Below are 18,745 nucleotides of genomic sequence, written 5' to 3' on the forward strand. Positions count from 1 at the left end.
GTAAGAATAGCAGCTGCTCTCAACCACGGAACCATCTTTCCAGCCCCTAGAAATTTAAGGAAAATAATCACCAAGTCTAAATTTTAAAAAAAGTAGTAAGTGTGATGTAAAATAAAAATACCACTATTATATAGTTGTGGAAGCTCATTTATTAATTTGATTCAATCCTGATCACTTGAAGCCTCCTAACTTAATATCCTATTTCCATTACTTTCCCATTTGATGAGCAAATATTACATGTAATCTGTATAGTTTTAAATGGTGTTTTCTAATATGAACCCAGAGTAAGCAAATGATTGGAAGTTGCAAATGCTAGTCTAGTTACTGCCCAGCTTTGTGAGTCCTCTTGCAGTATACTCAGTAACCCGGTTTTCCTTTTTAAAAAAATGTTTATGAGTAAAATTTTTTCAGATGCATAAAAGTAAAGTTACAGTGGATGCCATAAGGCCACTGTTTTCAGACCCTTACATACTTAAAAAGGACCACAGGGCACTTTAGCCTTTATGGATTATCAGTACAAATAGTACTATATTAAAAATTAAAATTGGGAGACTTACTAGGTACTTGGTTTTTGCTTTCATTTGTGGTGTGGGGGTTCTAATATAAGGCTTTGTGTATATTAGGCAAGTGTCCTACCACTGAGCTATATCCTCCGTCTCCAGTTCATTTAAAAATAATATTGATAAGCTGGTTATTTATTAGGATAAGCAATGCAGCACTTATGAAAATCAATCTCACTCTTCCAAAGCAGAAATAATCAACATCCTTTGGTAGTGAGAAGATGGGCAGAGTGTTAAGGATTTGAACATCTCGATCTGTCTGCTTAGTAGGAGATACTGGAGTCCCTAGTCTCCTACTGCATCAAGTGTTACATGTGTTTAGCTAAAGTATACAAAGACAGTCCAATTTCATGCAAGTGGACAGTTGAGGATCACAAGTTGGCATGAACCTTTGTGAAATGCAGGGAATGTAATTATCATATACCCTGGTCTGTTTTCCTCTAGTCACTCAGTTTTAGTTTCTCACTTGACAGTGCAGACGCTATTGAGAAAGTAATCAAAAAAAATATACGGTCTAAGACTATATTGCTGAAACCAAGCAAGTTGCTGAGGGTGGTTGCAGGATATAGATTTCCTGTTATTTCCCATGTGTGCCACAACTGTCCTTCAGGTGATAAACAGTCTATCTGCTCTGTCTTGGAGTTCTCCATTGGACTGTGCATTCTTATGCCTTCTGACCTCTCTTCAGTGGAGAGCTGACTTACCAGTTTCTTAAGGGTTTCTTCCATCAGCCTGAAGAGTCATAGTACTGCATGTGATATCTGTACGTGTTGATGTGCAAGTGGCTGTTGGGGGAGGCCAGAGGTCATGTCAGGTGTTTTCCTTGATCATGGTCCACATTGGTTTTTTGTGTGTCAGAGTCTGGAGCTCAGCAGTTGTACTAGGCCAGTGGTTTCAGTATTATCCGTATCCCCCTCTACCATAAAGTACTGGAGTTATAAACATACCACCATACCCAGTGTTTTATGTGAGGACTGGATAGCTGAGCTCAAGTCCTTTCACTTGGGTGGCAGGCACCTTACCAACTGAGTTGTATCCCTGGCCCAACACTTTTTTAATTTAGATTTTCTTGGGCAACATTTTCAAATCAAAACTGCATGGAAAGCCTGGACACAGTGGCATGTGTCTATAATCCCAGCACTTGGGGGGTGAAAGCAGGAAGATCAGGAACTAAAGATCATCTTCAGCTGTATGGTAAATCAGAGGCCAGTGTGGACTATATTAGACTTCGTCTCAGAGAAACAAAACAGGGAAAACAAACAAAAACCTGCATGGAAGGGCTGAAAAGTCTATCTCATAGATCACTTGTTTGCCTAGCATGCATAAGAATCTGTGTCCCCCGCTACTAGTGTCTCTGGTGACTTAAAAGAAGGAAGGCAGGAAGGAAAAGGCATGATAAAGATACAAAGTCTCTCTCCTAGCGACTTAAAGGTGTGATCTCCTACCAAAGGAATTATTTTCTGCTTCATTAAAAGCATTACAACCCAGGCGGTGGTGGTACACACCTTTAATCCCAGCACTCGGGAGGCAGAGCCAGGTGGATCTCTGTGAGTTTGAGGCCAGCCTGGGCTACAGAGCGAGATCCAGGACAGACACCAAAACTGCACAGAGAAACCCTGTCTCAAAAAACCAAAAAAAAAAAACCCAAAAGGAAAAAAGTATTACATAAGTAGGTTGCTTTCTTAACTGATGATCTTAATAACACGTTCAGCAGTGTAGCGTGAACCAGACTACTTGCTGTATTTTCCAAGCATGCCCTCATACGTTAAGGAAGAAAGGAAAATAGAAGAAACCCTGTGTTTCCACTTCACCCAGCAGGCTAATCTCTACCCTCTGTTTTCATGAGGGAGTTTGATGCCTTGAAGACATCACAAACACCAAGAAAGAATTCCAGAATTGAAATTGCTCATTAATTTCTTTTTGAATGTACTACTTAGCCAGATGTGGTAATGATATACCTGGCTAAAATGATCTAGCATCCAGGGACCTTAGGCTAAGGAAATCACGAGTTCAAGGCCACCCTGGGCTTTCTAGTGAGAGACACTCAAAAATGGGAAAGGACTGGCTAGATGGCTTAGTGGACGGAAGCACTTGCCACCAAGCCTGACAACTTGAGTTTGATCCCTGTAACCCACATAGTGGAAGGAGAGAACCTTCTTCTGCAAGTTGTCCTCTCACCTCCACATACGTGCCATTGCATGCTCACTCCCGCACACCTGTGCACACTAAATAAATACATGTGATAATAATAGTAAGCGTATATGTTGTCTCTTTAGAGATAGTCCCTCAGTGTCTGTCTCTGTTTGTCCCCACCTCCAACACCTCCTCTTTGACTCTGCTAAGCACCTTGTGCATACTAGGCAAGTGCTCCACCACTGAGCTGCATCCCCAGTCTTTTCCTCTTATTTTCATAAGATTGTTTTCTTTTTTTCATGCTTGAATTCCAAAAATCTTCAATGAATGATGTCAGAAATAAGAGTGATCCCACACTTACCTGAGTGAAACAAGGCTTTCCCTATCATAAATGTTTCATAGTGCATCTGTTTATTTGGATAGCTTGCTGCATTTTCAGTGGTAAGAGTCCTCTCTTTTCTTTATCCAGAATAATTTCAAAACTAGAGTGTTCTGTGGAAAAATAAAGGTTGTGTATTGTTTTGTCAATCTTAAAAAGTTAATATCCTGCTCTGTTGGTGATTACACCTATAATCATAGCATGCAGGAAGCTGACCGTGAAGATCAGGAGTTCAAGGTCAGTCTGGGCTGTTGGAGACTCAAAATAAAAAGAAATGGTCCCCATGTTCACGTCACTGTGTGTTAGGATGCTATTCAGCGTATACTTATTTCCATTCTTCCCATTTTGTTTTGTTTTGTTTTTCGAGACAGGGTTTCTCTGTGTAGCTTTGTACCTTTCCTGGAACTCTGTAGCCCAGGCTGGCCTCAAACTCACAGAGATCGCCTGCCTCTGCCTCCCAAGTGCTGGGATTAAAGGAGTGCCCAACACCGCCTGGCTTCTCCCATATTTTAAAAATAACTTTTCCGCAAAAAAAAATTTTATGCCTGCCTTCTTTCCTTTTTACTTTCTCTTTTAATTTTGTTTTTGTTTTACATAGCTAGAGTTTCATTGTTAGATCAGAGATAAGTATTCTTGTAACACTGACTCTCACAAATGTAAAATTTTGAATGTCTTGCTCTTTGGCAAGATAACACATTAAAGTGCCTGCTATAAATACACTTAGGTTAGATCTGGTGGGACTAAGAGGATATTTTCACACTGTGTTCATCTCATTTCAATAGTGTCAGGACGAAACCACATGGGCGTTAGTAAGTGTGGAGTGCAGTAGACAAGCCCCTCAGCTTTGTAAAAACCTAGATGGTTTGAACTGATGCTCCAAGGAAATAGAAAGTAGATAGATAGGTGGAGGGGAAAGAATGGGTTTTTCGGAAGGGAGTTAACAAGAGAAACAAAGCCAGGGATATTCAGAATATTGGTGATACAGTAGGAAGAAATTGGCTTTGTGAACGAGTGTGTGTGTAGTATGTGTGTGTGTGTGCGTGTGCGTGTGCGTGTGTGTGTGTGTGTATTTCTTTCCATTCATTCAGTTTGTTTGTTTTTGAAACATCTCAGTATCCTTAAACTCCTACATTAGCCCCTTCTCCAAAAGTTGAGACTACAGGCTTCACCACCATACCTAGCTATAAGACATTGATTGGTGTCAAACTCTCAAGAGCTTTGAGTTATGAAATTTTTGAACAGTACCATAATGTGTATACAGTTGAACTTCATGGAAGCAGTAGAGGAAAGCAAGCTGAATTTGCTGCCGTCAACATCCTGGTTACTACAAAATTGATGTCGATGGAGAGATTCAGACACGTAGGAAAGCCTATTTAGGGGAGTGTTTGAGTATTGTAAGGAAGTTTTAAATGGAGCACAGGGTTCCAGCAATCCTCTCATGAAAGAAGAAGCTGTGGGATTTCTTTGTGTACAAGCATCCAAGATTGTGATCTTAGCACAAAGCATCACTGTGGTTTGAGTGAGAATGGCTCCCCTAGGCTCATATATTTGATTGCTTTGCCCTCAGTTGGTAGAACTGTTTAGGGAGGATTAGGAGGTGTGGACTTGTTGGAGGAGATGTGTCACTGGGGGTAAGCTTTGAGTTTTCAAATGCCTGTGCCATTTCCAGTTCGTTCTCTCTCTCTGCTTTGTGGTTGTTGTCTCAACGTGTAAGCTCTCAACTACTGCTCCAACACCCTGCCTGCCTGCCTGCCTGCTGCTCACCATAATGAGCATGGACTAGTGCGTTGAAACTGTAATAAGGCACGCCCCCATAAACTCCTTCCTTTATATAAGTTGCCTTGGTCTTGGTATCTCTTTTGGGGGGATGAGGGTCAAGACAACAGACTTGCTCTATTGGGTCCACCCTCCCCTGTAGTTGGATATTTTGATTTCCATGTGTGTGAGGGAGAGGGAAGCAGGGGGCACCCTCGGTTTAATTGGCGTTGCTGGCAGGAGCATGACTAAGGATCTGTTCAAAGAAGCATGTGCACCTTACCAGTAGCAATACCAATGAAGAAATTGTCTCTTTTCCCAGCAACCACTGACTGCATTTATATCCTTAGTAACAGATGGGGCCTTGTGATTCCTACTCACTCTTAATAAGTCCAATCTTTTGCAGTCGTGTGCTGATAGTCACAGCTGCTGAGGGTTCAAGAGTGCAGTGGCTATGCCACATCCTAGAGAAGGTGTTCACAGCATTCCATTTCTGATATTTTTTCCTTCCCATCCTCTGCATTGTTGCCAAGACTTGAAGGGGTGATACATAGCACCTTCTGGCACTGGGCCAGCCAGTAGAGAGGAAGCTTCCAGCCCAGTTACTGCTCCGTTTCTCTATGGCCTACAGTCGAAGCTTGTGGAGTCTTCAGCAGTAGATGGTCTTGCCATCTAGTTAGGATGGGCAGCCAACAGCCATGGCAATAGCTTATATCTTTCAGGGGCCTCCCTGACCAACAGCTCCTTTGGAGGTGGTCCACCCCTGGCACTGGGGGTTTTGTCTGATAACCTCTGGATGGGACATTTTTGTCTACTCATGCAGAATGCCTCTTTTCAAACTTTTTTCTGATATCTTTTGAGACAGGTCTCACACTGTAACCCTGCCTGGCCTGGAACTTGTTATGTACTCTAGGTTAGCCAACTTGTGAGCTTCCAGACACTTCTCTCTCCCATCTTGTCGTGGGGGTTCTAGGATTGTGGACACAAGCCACTGAGTCTTGTTTATTTAGATTCTGGGGATCAAACTCAGGTGTCAGGCTTGTATCACAAATGCCTTTACCTGACAAGCAATCTCTTTAGTTCTCTTATGTTTAGTTTTGAATTAATTTACCAAGTATCGGGTCTGGCTGACTTTCCCCTTTACTCCTAGTTACCCTGCATTTCTCTGCCCCTCCTACATGGTTAGATACCTGGCTGATTTTTTTTTTTTTTTAAATCAGCTGCTTTGTGAACTGATTGAAACTCCTGGTCTGTAGTCCCCATCTCTAACCCAGGTGATTTAGTTTTGCTTTCTGGTGCAGTTCACTTAGCCAGTGGTAACTGTTTGACTAGATTGTCTTTCCCTTTTATAGTTTTACCTATCATGAATCCTTTACTGCAAAAAACATCTGGCATATTAGGTTGAAGTTTCCAAAATCCTTCTTACCAACACTTATAAAGAGGACCTGTATTTCCTAGTTCATTTAGAATTAGACCATTATGTATTCAAGTACTTTTTAAAACTAGATTACCTTGCTTTAATATGATGAAGAGAACTAACTATTGGGCTAGTTTTATGCCATTAGTGTGTGCATGTTTGTTTATAATTGGAGAAGCCATAATAAGACATTTTACAACAGACGTATTTTACAGGTGCTAGTGCCATTTCCAGAGACTAGGCCAGAATGTTCTCAGACTTTCCTGTTGCAAATTAGGTGTCAAAACCCAGAAAACTACGAGGTGTGAATCACTTTTTATAACATGATAAAGGGCACAGATGCATTAGTAGTCTTTGGTTGTGATGTGTTTTTGTTGTTTATGTGAAGTCAGTGTGAAGTGGCAAATTATACAAGTTATTTCTGTTGGGAACCCATTGTTTGCTCTTTGCAAAGCAGTTTGAGAGGAATGGGAATAATTTATAGACGTTTGTCCTTAGTTTTATTTTCCTTTTTACTGTATCTTGCCTGAGCTGAAGTTTTACATTTTTGCTTATAGTAATATTTTTCTAGCAATGTGTTTATCTTTATTCATTCCACAGACTGTTCCAAAGAAAGCATTCTAAAGCAAGTGGTTCTCAACCTTCCTAATGCTGGGACTGTTTAATACAGTTCCTCATATTGTGGTAAACCCCAACCCTAAAATTATTTCATTGCTACTTTATAACTGTAATTAACTACTGTTATGAATCATAATGTAAATATCTGATATGCAGGATATTTGGTGTGTGATCCCTGTGAAAGGGTCATTTGTAGCCCCCCCCCCAAAGAGGTTGTGACCCACTGGTTGAGAGCCACTGTTTTAAAGGATGCATCCCCTTGTTGCTGGTCAGCTACAGAAAACATAAGAGCTTTAAATAGGATTTTGTTTTTACATGTATATTTGCCTGTGGTTTTTATATTCATGCTTGTGAGTAGGTGCCCATGTTAGAGGATTCATGTGCCCGTGTGTGTGCATGAGGAAGCCAAAGGTTGATGTTAGATGTCTTCTTTGATGACTCTTCTCTTTCTTTACTGAGGCAGAGTTCTCACTAAACTTGGAGCTTGATGATTGGGCTAGTCTAGCTAGCTAGCTTGCCCTGGGGATACCCTTGTCTTTGCCTACCAGCAACTGAGCTTATAAGCATATTGTCAGCTTTATGTGAGTGCTGGGGATCTGAACCCTGATCCTTACACTTCTAAGCTGTCACTCCAGCCACACAACTTTTGTTTTGAAATTACAATATGTATCCTTTTTGTGTTATTTGCCATAAAATCATGGTATACATGATTCACAATAAAATGAATGTCTTAAAGATACTTAGCTTTCCCAGACTAAGCAATCAAAGAAGGGATTTCCCACATCTGTGGAAAGACACATCTCATTAAATGCACCTGTAAGCCCATCTAGGCTCTTTTTGTTAAGTTTTATTTTGTTTTTGCTGTGTTTGAGACATGCCCTCCTATGTAGCACAGGCTAGCCTAAACTCACAGCCATCCTCCTGCCTCAGCCTCCCAGGTGTTGGGATAACAGGCATGAGTCATTGTGGCTGGCTTATTTTCTACGTGTCTTGTTTTGTTTTGTTTTTTAACCTTAAACTATGTGAAAGGAACTGGCTGTTTGTGCAAGTTGTTTTTTTATTTGTTTTTCTATGCAGTGGCTTTTGTCCTCTCATTCAGCATAAGACATTTAACTATTAGAACTGGCTCCTGGGAGAGGGTTGTTAACTTAGATCTGAGAAGTGTGTCCACTTACGTGCAGTGCAATACTGACCATTTTGTACATGTGGCTGAGACACTTGGTTATATAGTTTCATTCAACAGGCTTTTTCTGAGTGCCACATGAGTACCAGACCCAGTTCTAGGCACTGAGAGTGGGTGATATTAGAGACGGGGAATATTTTGGAGGGTCAACAAGAGAAGGTGCTGGAACATACTGACTGAGTTTTAGAACAAAGCAGAACATGACAGAAAGACGTTATATTTATATCAGGAAATCAGGACTAAGAACATGGAAACCTGAATATTTTTCAAGTTAATATATTTTAAGTACAAAATTACATCTATAGTCATTGCCTTCCCCAATCCTTTTTAGCAGAATGTTAATACCACAAGATAGAAAAATTATTGAACTTGACGTAATCTCTGGTGCCTGTTTCACAGGATATAAAGATGACTTTTACATCCGGTTGCCTCTTGACAGGCATTGTATATCAAATGCAGAGAAAATTGATTGTGTGAAGAAAAATTATATAAATTTAATTCAGAACCTTTTTCTGTTTTTCATAAAATGATTGCTCAAAGAATTCCATCTTGTAGCTGTTGAAAGCCCACTGCAGTTTATGGTATAACTGATAAAATCTGCATCCTTGGCCTTCTGACAACCTTTCCACCAGCAGATGGTGGGCGTAAAGATGTCATTCATCATTTATTTACAATGGGCTTTATTTATTCTAGTGTCAACAGCTGCCCCAGGGAGTGGGTTATTGAATTCAAATGTGAGGCTCTGGGTTATTTGCTTCCTTTCAAATTTGTCTTCAGAGCTTCGTTGCTAGGAGTCCATTCTGGGCTCTAATAATGATTCATGTATTGTGAAGCCATTCAGTAAATTGGGTTGTCAGGGATTGCCAAAAAGGGTTAGGGGTCTTGTTTCGGGGTGGGAGGGTAGTGGGAATGCTGCCTGTGCATCCCGGTGATTGGGGCAATAGTGCTATTCTATGACTTTTCCCTAAGACTGGTGAAGTTTTCTCCTGTGTATGACCTCCTTTCCTTCATGCTTGGTTAGGTGTAATATGAAAATGTAAAGGATATGTTTTTAAGGAAGCTTCTCAACCTTCTGTTTCTTCACAGGCAGGGCAGGAGTCCTTTCGTTCTATCACAAGGTCATATTACAGAGGTGCAGCGGGGGCTTTACTAGTGTATGATATTACAAGGTGAGTATTATCAGTTTTTCATCTCAGTACAAGGAGATTATTTCTAAAGAAGTGTGGTTACCAGTAACAACAGCATATCATCTTTATGCTCTAGCTCCTCACCCTTATAACTGTATCTTGAATCAAATTTAAATTTATTCTCAAAATCTGCAGCTCAATTTAAATAATCCCCAGATTGATCCATTTGGTAGTATTACACAGTTATTGGAATTTTCTAAACTGCTAAAAGTTGTATTTGTCCTAACTGAAATCTAATCAGTGAACTCTAAATCCAAATTTTGTGCTTTAAATATGTTTCTCATAGTGTAAGTGGCTGTGGCTAACATGGTTAATGCTGGGGGTCTGTACTGTTCATTGTGCACTATGAAGAGAAATACTGAAAACTGAAATCACATACCATTATGTTTAGGAGAGACACGTTCAACCACTTGACAACCTGGTTAGAAGATGCCCGTCAGCATTCCAATTCCAATATGGTCATCATGCTTATTGGAAATAAAAGGTAAAAGAACTAACCTAGAGCTTAACTTGCATTCATGGTGAACATTGTGGTTACTATTTGTGACTGATTTGTCTGCATGAAGGTACTGTCTTCTTAAGTTTAAAGTTTCATTTAAATCCTAAGGTATTTCTTTAGATATTCATTTAAATCCTAAGGTATTTCTTTAGATATTACCGTTAAGTTTAGCAGGGTTTCTCTGTGTAGCTTTGCGCCTTTCCTGGAACTTGCTTTGGAGACCAGGCTGGCCTCGAACTCACAGAGATCCGCCTGGCTCTGCCTCCCAAGTGCTGGGATTAAAGGCGTGCGCCACCACCGCCCGGCTAAGTTTAGCTTTTTATTAGTCAGTTTATTTTATGTGTTTGGGTGTTTTGCCTGCATGTGTTTATGTGCACCGTGTGTGTGCTCCAAGGTGGTCAGGAGAGGACATCAGACCCCTGGAACTGGCAGTTGTGAGCTACCATGTTCATGCTGAGAATTGAATGCAAGTCCTTGGAAGAGACAGCAATTGTTCTGAACCTCTGAGCCATCTCTCTAGTCCCAAAATTTACAATTGTTGTTGCTGCTGTTTATTATTATTTAAAATAGGATTTGTTCAAGGGTATACTTTTTAAAAAACAGCCCAAGGAACTTTTGTCTTTTTGTCCTTAATTTCAGCACTCAACAAAGGCAGGCAGATCTCTGAATTCTATTTAGGCCAGCCTGGTCTGCCTAGTGAGTTACAGGCCAGCCAGGACTTTATAGTGAGACTCTACCAAAAAAAAAAAAAAAAAACCAAAATAAAAAAAAACCCACTGATTTGATGGAAGGACAAGGAGCTATTAAGTATCCAGACTGAGCTGAGTGTGGTGGCACATAGCAGTAATCTGAGAGGTTGAAGCAGTAAGATCATCATTACATAGCATGAGCCTGTTTCCCAAAAACTTGAAAAATACATGTGTTCATATTTATATGATCCCATTTGCTTTAAATGCTTAATAGAAATAAGTATCTGTACAGAATACAGGAAAACATTTCTCATTTTAATGACATAATAGTCATCATATCTATTAATACAATAAAAGATTAGTTAGATGTATTTAAGTGCTAAAGCACGAGTAGTATTTTTCAGTAAATATATGAGTCTCTTACTTGCTTGGTTAGAGTTATGTGCCCCCCCCCCCAGATATTTTATATTATTTGAGGCTATTGTAAAAGGTGTTGTTTCCCTGAATTCTTTCTCAGTTCATTTGACATTTCTATATAGGAGAGCTACTGGTTTTTGTGAGTTAATTTTGTATATAGCTTCTTTGCTAAAAGTGTTTATTAACTGTTGGAGTTCCTTGGAGGAATTTTTGAAGTCACTGTGGTCATTTGAAAGAAAATGGCCCCCCAAAGGGAGTGGCACTATTAGGGGGTATGGCCTTGTTGGAGGAAATGTGTCACTGTGGGGCTGGGCTTTAAGGTTTCCTATGCTCAAGCCATGCCCAGTGTCACAGTTCACTTCTGTGCACTGATCAAGATGTAGAACTCTCAGCTTCTTCTCCAGTACCATGTCTGCCTGTATGTCACCATGTTTTCCACCATCATGATAATGGACCAACCTCTGAAACTTGTAAGCCACTGAAATTAAATGTTTTCTCTTATAAAAATTACTGCGGTCATGGTGTCTCTTTACAGCAATTGAAACCCTAAGACAGTCACTTATGTATACTGTCATAACATCTACCAATAAAGATACTTTGACTTCTTCTTTTCCAATTTATATCCCCATGATCTCCTTCAGTTGTCTTACTGCTCTGCTAAGACTTCAGGTGCTATATTGAATAGATACAGAGAGAGTGGACAGTCTGTCTTGTTCCTGATTTTAGTGGAATTGCTTTGAATTTCTCTCCATTTAAGTTGGTGTTGGCTATGGACTTGCTGTAAATCACCTATATTATATTGAAGTATGTTGTATCCCTAATCTCTCCAGGACTTTTATCATGAAGGGGTGTTGGATTTTGTCAAAGGCTTTTTCTGCATCTAATAAGATGATCACATGGTTTTTGTCTTTCAGTTTGTTTATATGGTGGATTACATATAAACTGACAGATTTTGGTATGTTGAACCATCCCTTCATCTCTAGGATGAAGCCTGTTTGATCATGGTGGATGATCTTTTTGATGTGTTCTTGGATTTGGTTTGCAAGTAAAATACTGAAAATTTTTGCATCCATGTTTATAAGGGAAATTGGCCTTTCATTCTCTTTGTTAATGTCTCTATGTAGTTTGGATATCAAGGTAATTGTGGCCTCATAAAACAAATTGGGCAACGTTCCTTCTGTTTCTACTTTGTTGAATAATTTGAGGAGTATTAACATTAACTCTTCCTTGAAACTGGTAGAATTCAGTTCTAAAATCATCTATCTGGCCCTGGGCTTTTTTATGGTTGGAGACTTTGAATAACTGCTTCTATTTTAGAATTAGGGGTTTTAGGTCTTTTTAAATTCCTTATCTGATCTTGATTTAACTTTGGTAAGTTTCAAGAAAATTACGAGAAAATTATCCATTTCTTTTAGATTTTCTAATTTCATGGAGTACAGGTTTTTAAAGTATGTCCTTAAAATTCTGTCCTCAGTATCTGTTGTTATATCTCCCTTTTTCATTTCTAATTCTATTAATTTGGGTATTCTCCTTTTAGTTAATTTATATAAGTGTTTCTCAATGATTTTCTCAAAGAATCAACTCTTATTTAATTGATTTTTTTGGTATTGGTTTTATTTGTTGTTATTATTTGTATGTTATTGATTTTAGCCTGAGTTTATTTCCTGCTATCTACTCCTTTGGGGTATGATTTCTTTTCTTTCTTTTTTTTTTTTTTTTCTTTCTTTGTTCCTAGCACTTTCAGGTGTACTGTTAAGTTACTAGTGAGAGAACTCTAATTGGGGGGGGGGGGGGGCACTTAGTGCTATGAACTTGTCTCTTAGAACTACCTTCATTGTGTCCCATGACTTTGGGTATGTTGTGCATTCATTTCTAGGAAGTGTTTATTTCTTTATTTCTGTCTGGACCCATTTTTTTATTCAGAAGAGAGTTGTTCAGTTTCTATGAGTTGGTAAGGTTTCTGTTGTTGTTGATATCCAGCTTTAATCTGCAGTCAGATAGGATGCAGGGTGTAATCTCAATTTTCTTGTATCTGTTGAAACTTGCTTTGTGACCGAGTATGGGGTCAATTTTGGAGAAAGTTCTGTGAGGTGCTGAAAAGAAGGTATATTCTTTTGTGTTTGGGTGAAATGTTCTGTAAATACCTGTTAGGTCTATTTGGTTTATAACATCAGTTAGCTTTAGCATTTCACTGTTTAGTTTTTGTCTGGCCTGTCTATTGATGAGAGTGAGGTATTGAAGTCTCTCATTATCAGCGTGTGAGGATCAATATGTGATTTAAGCTGTAGTAATGTTTATTTTAACAAACTCAGGTGCCCTGGGTTTGGTGCATAGATGTTAAGAATTGCAATGTCCTCTTGGTGGATATTTCTTTTGATGAGTATGTAGTGTCTTTCTCCATTTCTTCTGATTAGTTTTGGTTTGAAATCTATTTTGTCAGATATTAAAATGGCTACACCAGCTTACTTCTTAGGTCCATTTGTTTGGAATCTTCTTTTTTCATCCTTTGACCCTGAGGTGATCTATCCTTGATGTTAACGTGTTTCTTGGATGCAGCAGCCGGATGAGTCCTGTTTTCACATCTATTTTGTTAGTCTGTGTATTTTTATTTGGGAATTGAGACCATTGATACTGGGGTGGGATGGGGGAGGAGAGGGAGGGAGAGAAGAAAGAGAGAGCGTTTCCCCTCATTTGATTTGCTGGTCTCAGAATATTTCTTCCTGTGTTTTCTTGGGTGAGGTTAACTTCTTTAGGCTGGAGTTTTTCTTCTAGCACCTTCTGTAGGGCTGAATTTTAGATAGATACTACTTAAATTTAATCTTACCATGAAATGCCTTATTTTCTCCATCTATTGTGAATGAAAGTGTTGGTGGGTATAGTAGTGTGGACTGCCATTGGGGTCTCTCACAGTTATTAGAGACCTTCTGGCTTTTACACTCTCCATTAAGATTGAGAAGTCAGGTTTAATTCTATTAGATCTGCCTTGATATGTTACTCGGTCTGATATGTTACTCGGTCTTTTTCCCTTGCAGCTTTTAATGTTCTTTCTTTGGTCTGCACATTTAGTATTTTTATTACTATGTGCTAAGGGGACTTACTTTTCTGGTCCAGTCTATTTAGTGTTCTTATGTTTCTTGTACCTTTATAGGCATGTCCTTTAGATTGGGAAATTTTCTTCTTTGATTTTGTTGAAAATATTTTCTTTGCCTTTGCCCTGTGGGGGTTTTTGTTTGTTTTTGTTTTGTTTAGTTTTGTTTTTCCTACTTCCTCTATTCCTATTATTTTCAGATTTGGTTTTTTTCTTAGAATGACCCAGATTTCGTAGATATTTTGTGGCATGAGTTTTTTAGATTTAACATTTTCTTAAAAGTATCCATTTCTTCTGTCATGTTTTCAATGTCAGAGATTCTGTTTTCCATCTCTTGCATTCTGTTGGGGAGGTTTGTTTTTAAGGTTCCCGTTCAAGTTCCTGTGTTTTTCATTCCAGATTTCCTTCAGTTTGGGTTTTCTTTATTGATTCTATTTTGACATTCAGGTCTTGAACAGTTTTATTTTTTCCCTTCCACTGTTTGTGTTTCTATAGATTTCTTTAAGAGATTTATTCATTTCCTCTTTAAGGACCTATGTCGTATTCATAAAGGGCTTTTGTGTGTGTGTGTGTTTCAACTGTGTTGGAATATTCAGAGTCCGCTGTGGTAGAGTTGCTGGACTCTAGTGGAGACATAATGGTTGGGCTGTTACTGATCATATTTTCATGCTGTTGTCTAGGCATCCGGGTTTGGAAAGATTCTAGGTGTAATTCTAGGTGCTGATATCCGGTCTGGTCTTTGTTTGGTGGGTGTTTTTTGTTCCTTGGTTTCTGTTGCTCTCTCTGGTTCTTAGGAGAGTGTGGTGGCTGTGTGTTGCCTGGTGGGAAATTCCTCTGGGGTCCTGCTAGGTGTGGGCACTGTAGGTTCTAGGTAAAATGTGTTTCTAGATATTGGGAGCTGACATTTAGGAATGGGGATGGGCTAGTGAAGGGCTGAGGGGTCCACAGGAGGGAGGAAAGCAGGGTGTTCCACCAGGATTTGCTTAGTTCCTTGGGAATGGGAGCAACCCAGCTGGATTTTGAGGAATAGAGGGAGAGTGAAGAGCTGTAGTTAGCCTACATGCTTCCATTGCTGGAGTAGCCTAGGAATGCCTCTTGGAATTGGGGCCTGGGATAAAGCAATATGAGGGGGGAGAGTAGTTTGGAGGGGAAGATCTGTGTCATCCACTGGAGATGGGGTAGAGGGAAAGGGTGGCCTCAGCAGGTGGTCTGCTGCAGAGCTAGGGATAAGACTGGGGGATTGGATTTGGAGGGAGGAGGGAAAGGTGAAAATCTGTGTTTAGCTTACCTGCTCTCCTGGCTGGAGAATAATCATATTTTTAAATGGTAGAAATAGAAGTCATCTAATAACAATTTTTTATTTAAGTTTTTCTTTCATTAATTAGTAAAGAAACCAGTTAGCTATATGTCCAGTCCAAAAGAGAACTCAGAATACCACACTTATTCAGATAAGGAATGCCACCAGATAAATTTACAGGCAGATGACCACCGACTATTTGCAGGATGATAATTGTAGTTCACACCTCCTGCATTGCTATTAGTAACAACGTTATTATCTGTTTCCACAAATAAACCTCTGTCTTTACAGTCTTTGAAACACTGTGAAATATGGTAGCAATGGAGGGAGATTATAACACTGAACACATATATTGTAAGAACATAAGTGAGTGTGGCAGTGTGTGCCTGCAGTCCCACTCTGCACAAGGCTGAAGCAGTAGGATCACAGGCCCGTGATACTCCAGGCTACACAGTGAGACCCTGTCTTAAAAACAACAGTGTAAGCTAAGAAAAAGGGGAACAGTGGCATCAGAAGCTAGTGCTTTTGTTTGGGGCGATTGAGAACAAGATCTTTACTGTGTAACTGGCCATCCTCCTGTCTCAACCTTCTCAGTGCTAGGATTGAAGATGTGCACCACCATGCCTGGCTACAAAAAATAATTTTTGAAAAATAAGTAAAATAGATAAGTATCACATCAGAATCAGAAATAAAATGGTGACATTGCTACAGATCCCTCTGGTACTAAAAAGAAGAGAATGTTGTGAACAGACTGAATGGAGAGCTATGCCACATTCACGGGTCTTAAGACTATGTGTATCTCATGTATCTCAGTATATTAAGGTTTCTATTGCTGTGAAGAGACACCATGACCATGGCAACTCTTTTTTTTAATTAATTTTTTAAATTTATTTTACATAGCAACCACAGTTTCCCCTTCCTCCCCTCCTCCTGTTCCCTCCCCCCACCTCCCTTCTACACTCCCCCCCATTCACTCCTCAGAAAGGGTAAGGCATCCCATGGAAATCAACAAAGCATGGCATATCAAATTGAAACAGGACCACGTTCCTCCCCCCCTGCATCAAGGCTGAGCAAGGCATCCCACCATAGGGAATAGGTTCCAAAAAGCCAGCTCGTGCGCCAAAGACAGATTCTAGTCTGACTGCTAGGGGCCCCACAGACCAAGCTACACAACTGTCACCCACATGGAGAAGGCCTAAGTCGGTCCCATGCAGGCTCCCTAGCTGTCAGTCTAGAGTCTGTGAACTCCCACAAGCTCAGATCAGCTGTCTCTGTGGGTTTCCTGGTCATGATCTTGAACCCCTTGCTTATATAACCCCTCCTCCCTCTCTTCAACTGGACTTCTGGAGATCAATCCAGTGCTTGGCTGTGGATCTCTGACCATGGCAACTCTTGTAAGGAAAACATTTAATTGAGGTAATGGCTTACAGTTTCAGAGGTTCAGTCCATTATCATCATGGCAGGGAGCATGGCAGCTAGGAGTCTAGGGGCGTGCAGGCTGATGTAGTGCTGGAGAAGGTGCTGAGAATTCTTACATCTAGATTTGCAAGCAACAAGAAGTGGTGTGTCACACTGGGTGGTATCTTGAGCATATATGAGACCTCAAAGCCCACCTCCAAAGTGACACATTTCCTCTAACAAGGCCATACCCTTTGGGGGCCATTGTCTTTAAAACCACCACATTCAGGCTGGCTTCAAACTCACTCTGTAGCCAAGAATGACTCTTATCCCCTTCCCTCCACCCTCCAAATGCTGGGAATACAAGCATGAGCCACCACATCTAGATTATGCAAGATGGTAGTTTTTCAAGATTTCTCTTAAAAGTTATTCTAATCCCAACCAAAATTTTATGTATTTTTAAGGGATTTAGTCAGAATCTGAGTTTAGAATTTTTTTAATGTTAAAATGTAGTCTAACCATAGCAACTTTGACATAGGGAACAAAATTGGAAGATCTACTTGTCTTACTAATACAGATTTTCAGATTCTTATTGTTGTGTGTTGTTGAATGGAGGAGTTGTCTGGTTGGTTGTTTTTGTTTGGTTTTGTTTTTTTCAAAGTCTCTATAGTTGGCCTAGAACTTACTCTGTAGACAACAGGCTATCCTTGAACTTCAGTGGCCGCCCCTCTGTCAGTTTCCTCTGTACTGGGACCGTGGGTATGTGCCACTGTGCCCAGCAAGGTTTATAAGAAGGCTGCTATAATCACATTAGTACTTTCATCAGCTTCCTAGCATTAGGAGGAAAATGCCTAACTGAAAGTCACATTCAAGTGAGAAGAAGTTTCATTAGATTACTCGGTGCTCTCACTTAGGGTCTAACTGTGGAGTACACTGTGGCAGAAGCTCTTAGCAAAAAAAAGGAAGAAATAAAGAAAAGAAAACTAGTCACTTTGAGGTGTTCAGGAAGCAAAAACAGGAGTGAACTATTGATGAGCTCCTCTGAATAACTGTGCTGGGTGAGAGACAACTGACCAACCGTGTGAGTGCGTTTACATAAACAGTAATAGCAAAGGCTTTGAACTTAATAAAACATGCTTGAAGAGACTCTTCCTTCACTGATCCAGTTCTTTAGGAAAAACTGCAAGGAGACACCCAGCCTTGTAGCTTAGATTTTTGTCTGTCCCTACACATCGCCCAGTGGTTTTGCTGTAAGAAAAAACTAAGAGTTAAACCAAGATAAACAATCCATGTTTCTTTAACACTTTGGATTTTACAAAGTTTCCTATAACTTCAGGGAATTGAATGGCAGATATTTTGATCAATTCTTAGAAACTCAGACACTGTGGCCAGTGGATGAGGAGTTCAGGCCAGTCCTCCTTGTTTAAACTGTTAGCCAAGTGACTTTCTGCTTTGGTAACCCACTGTGTTTGAAGATGGAGTGCTATACAGTAGCTGCCTTCCTGCTACTCCTGTAAGTACTTAACATTCTGGAACTCGGACTTGGAATATTTTTCTGCTGGAATTCTAGTCACTTGAAAGTAGGCAATGTAGTTCAAGCATTTTGACCTTCATAACCCATGAATAATGTAGCTAATTATGCATGTATGACATGGTGGAAAAAACAGTCAGTGTCAAGTCCCATGGTGCATTTTCCACTGACTGACTGACTCCTCTGTTTGTGCTGGGTTAGTTACTAATATAACTCCTTCTCTCCTGTGTTCAGTGACTTAGAATCTAGGAGAGAAGTGAAAAAAGAAGAAGGTGAAGCTTTTGCACGAGAGCATGGACTTATCTTCATGGAAACTTCTGCCAAGACTGCTTCCAATGTAGAGGAGGTAAGTAAGTGAGGGGCCTCATCCATTTGCTTACAGACATTGTATTCCATAGTCCTTAACATTGTATTGACTGGTTTTTATTCTGTAACTTTTAAGTTTTTAGTAGTTGTTGAATATAATAAAGTAGAACAATTGCTTTTCTTTGAAATTCTTCTGATGTGTATTTCCTGTCCGGCTCTTGCATTGTCTTCTGAAGCCCAGTAGCCTGCATGTGTCAGTATATCTGTGTGCAGTATCACTGTTTGGAA

At 39.9% G+C, this 18,745-nt stretch overlaps 1 protein-coding gene across 2 annotated transcripts in view; it reads left to right on the top strand.

Moving 5' to 3' along the window:
- Positions 1-18,745, top strand: part of Rab2a (RAB2A, member RAS oncogene family) — an 89,215-nt gene that overhangs the window by 44,661 nt on the left and 25,809 nt on the right. For both annotated transcript variants that reach the window (XM_052716057.1, XM_052716058.1), the window contains exons 4-6: positions 9,132-9,214; positions 9,624-9,716; positions 18,386-18,497. In XM_052716057.1, the coding sequence (XP_052572017.1) occupies positions 9,132-9,214; positions 9,624-9,716; positions 18,386-18,497 (288 nt within the window). The remainder of the gene's footprint in view (positions 1-9,131; positions 9,215-9,623; positions 9,717-18,385; positions 18,498-18,745) is intronic.

This window comes from Peromyscus californicus, unplaced genomic scaffold, assembly GCF_007827085.1.
Source record: "Peromyscus californicus insignis strain IS unplaced genomic scaffold, ASM782708v3 Scaffold_5__1_contigs__length_169319896, whole genome shotgun sequence".
NCBI lineage: Eukaryota > Metazoa > Chordata > Mammalia > Rodentia > Cricetidae > Peromyscus > Peromyscus californicus.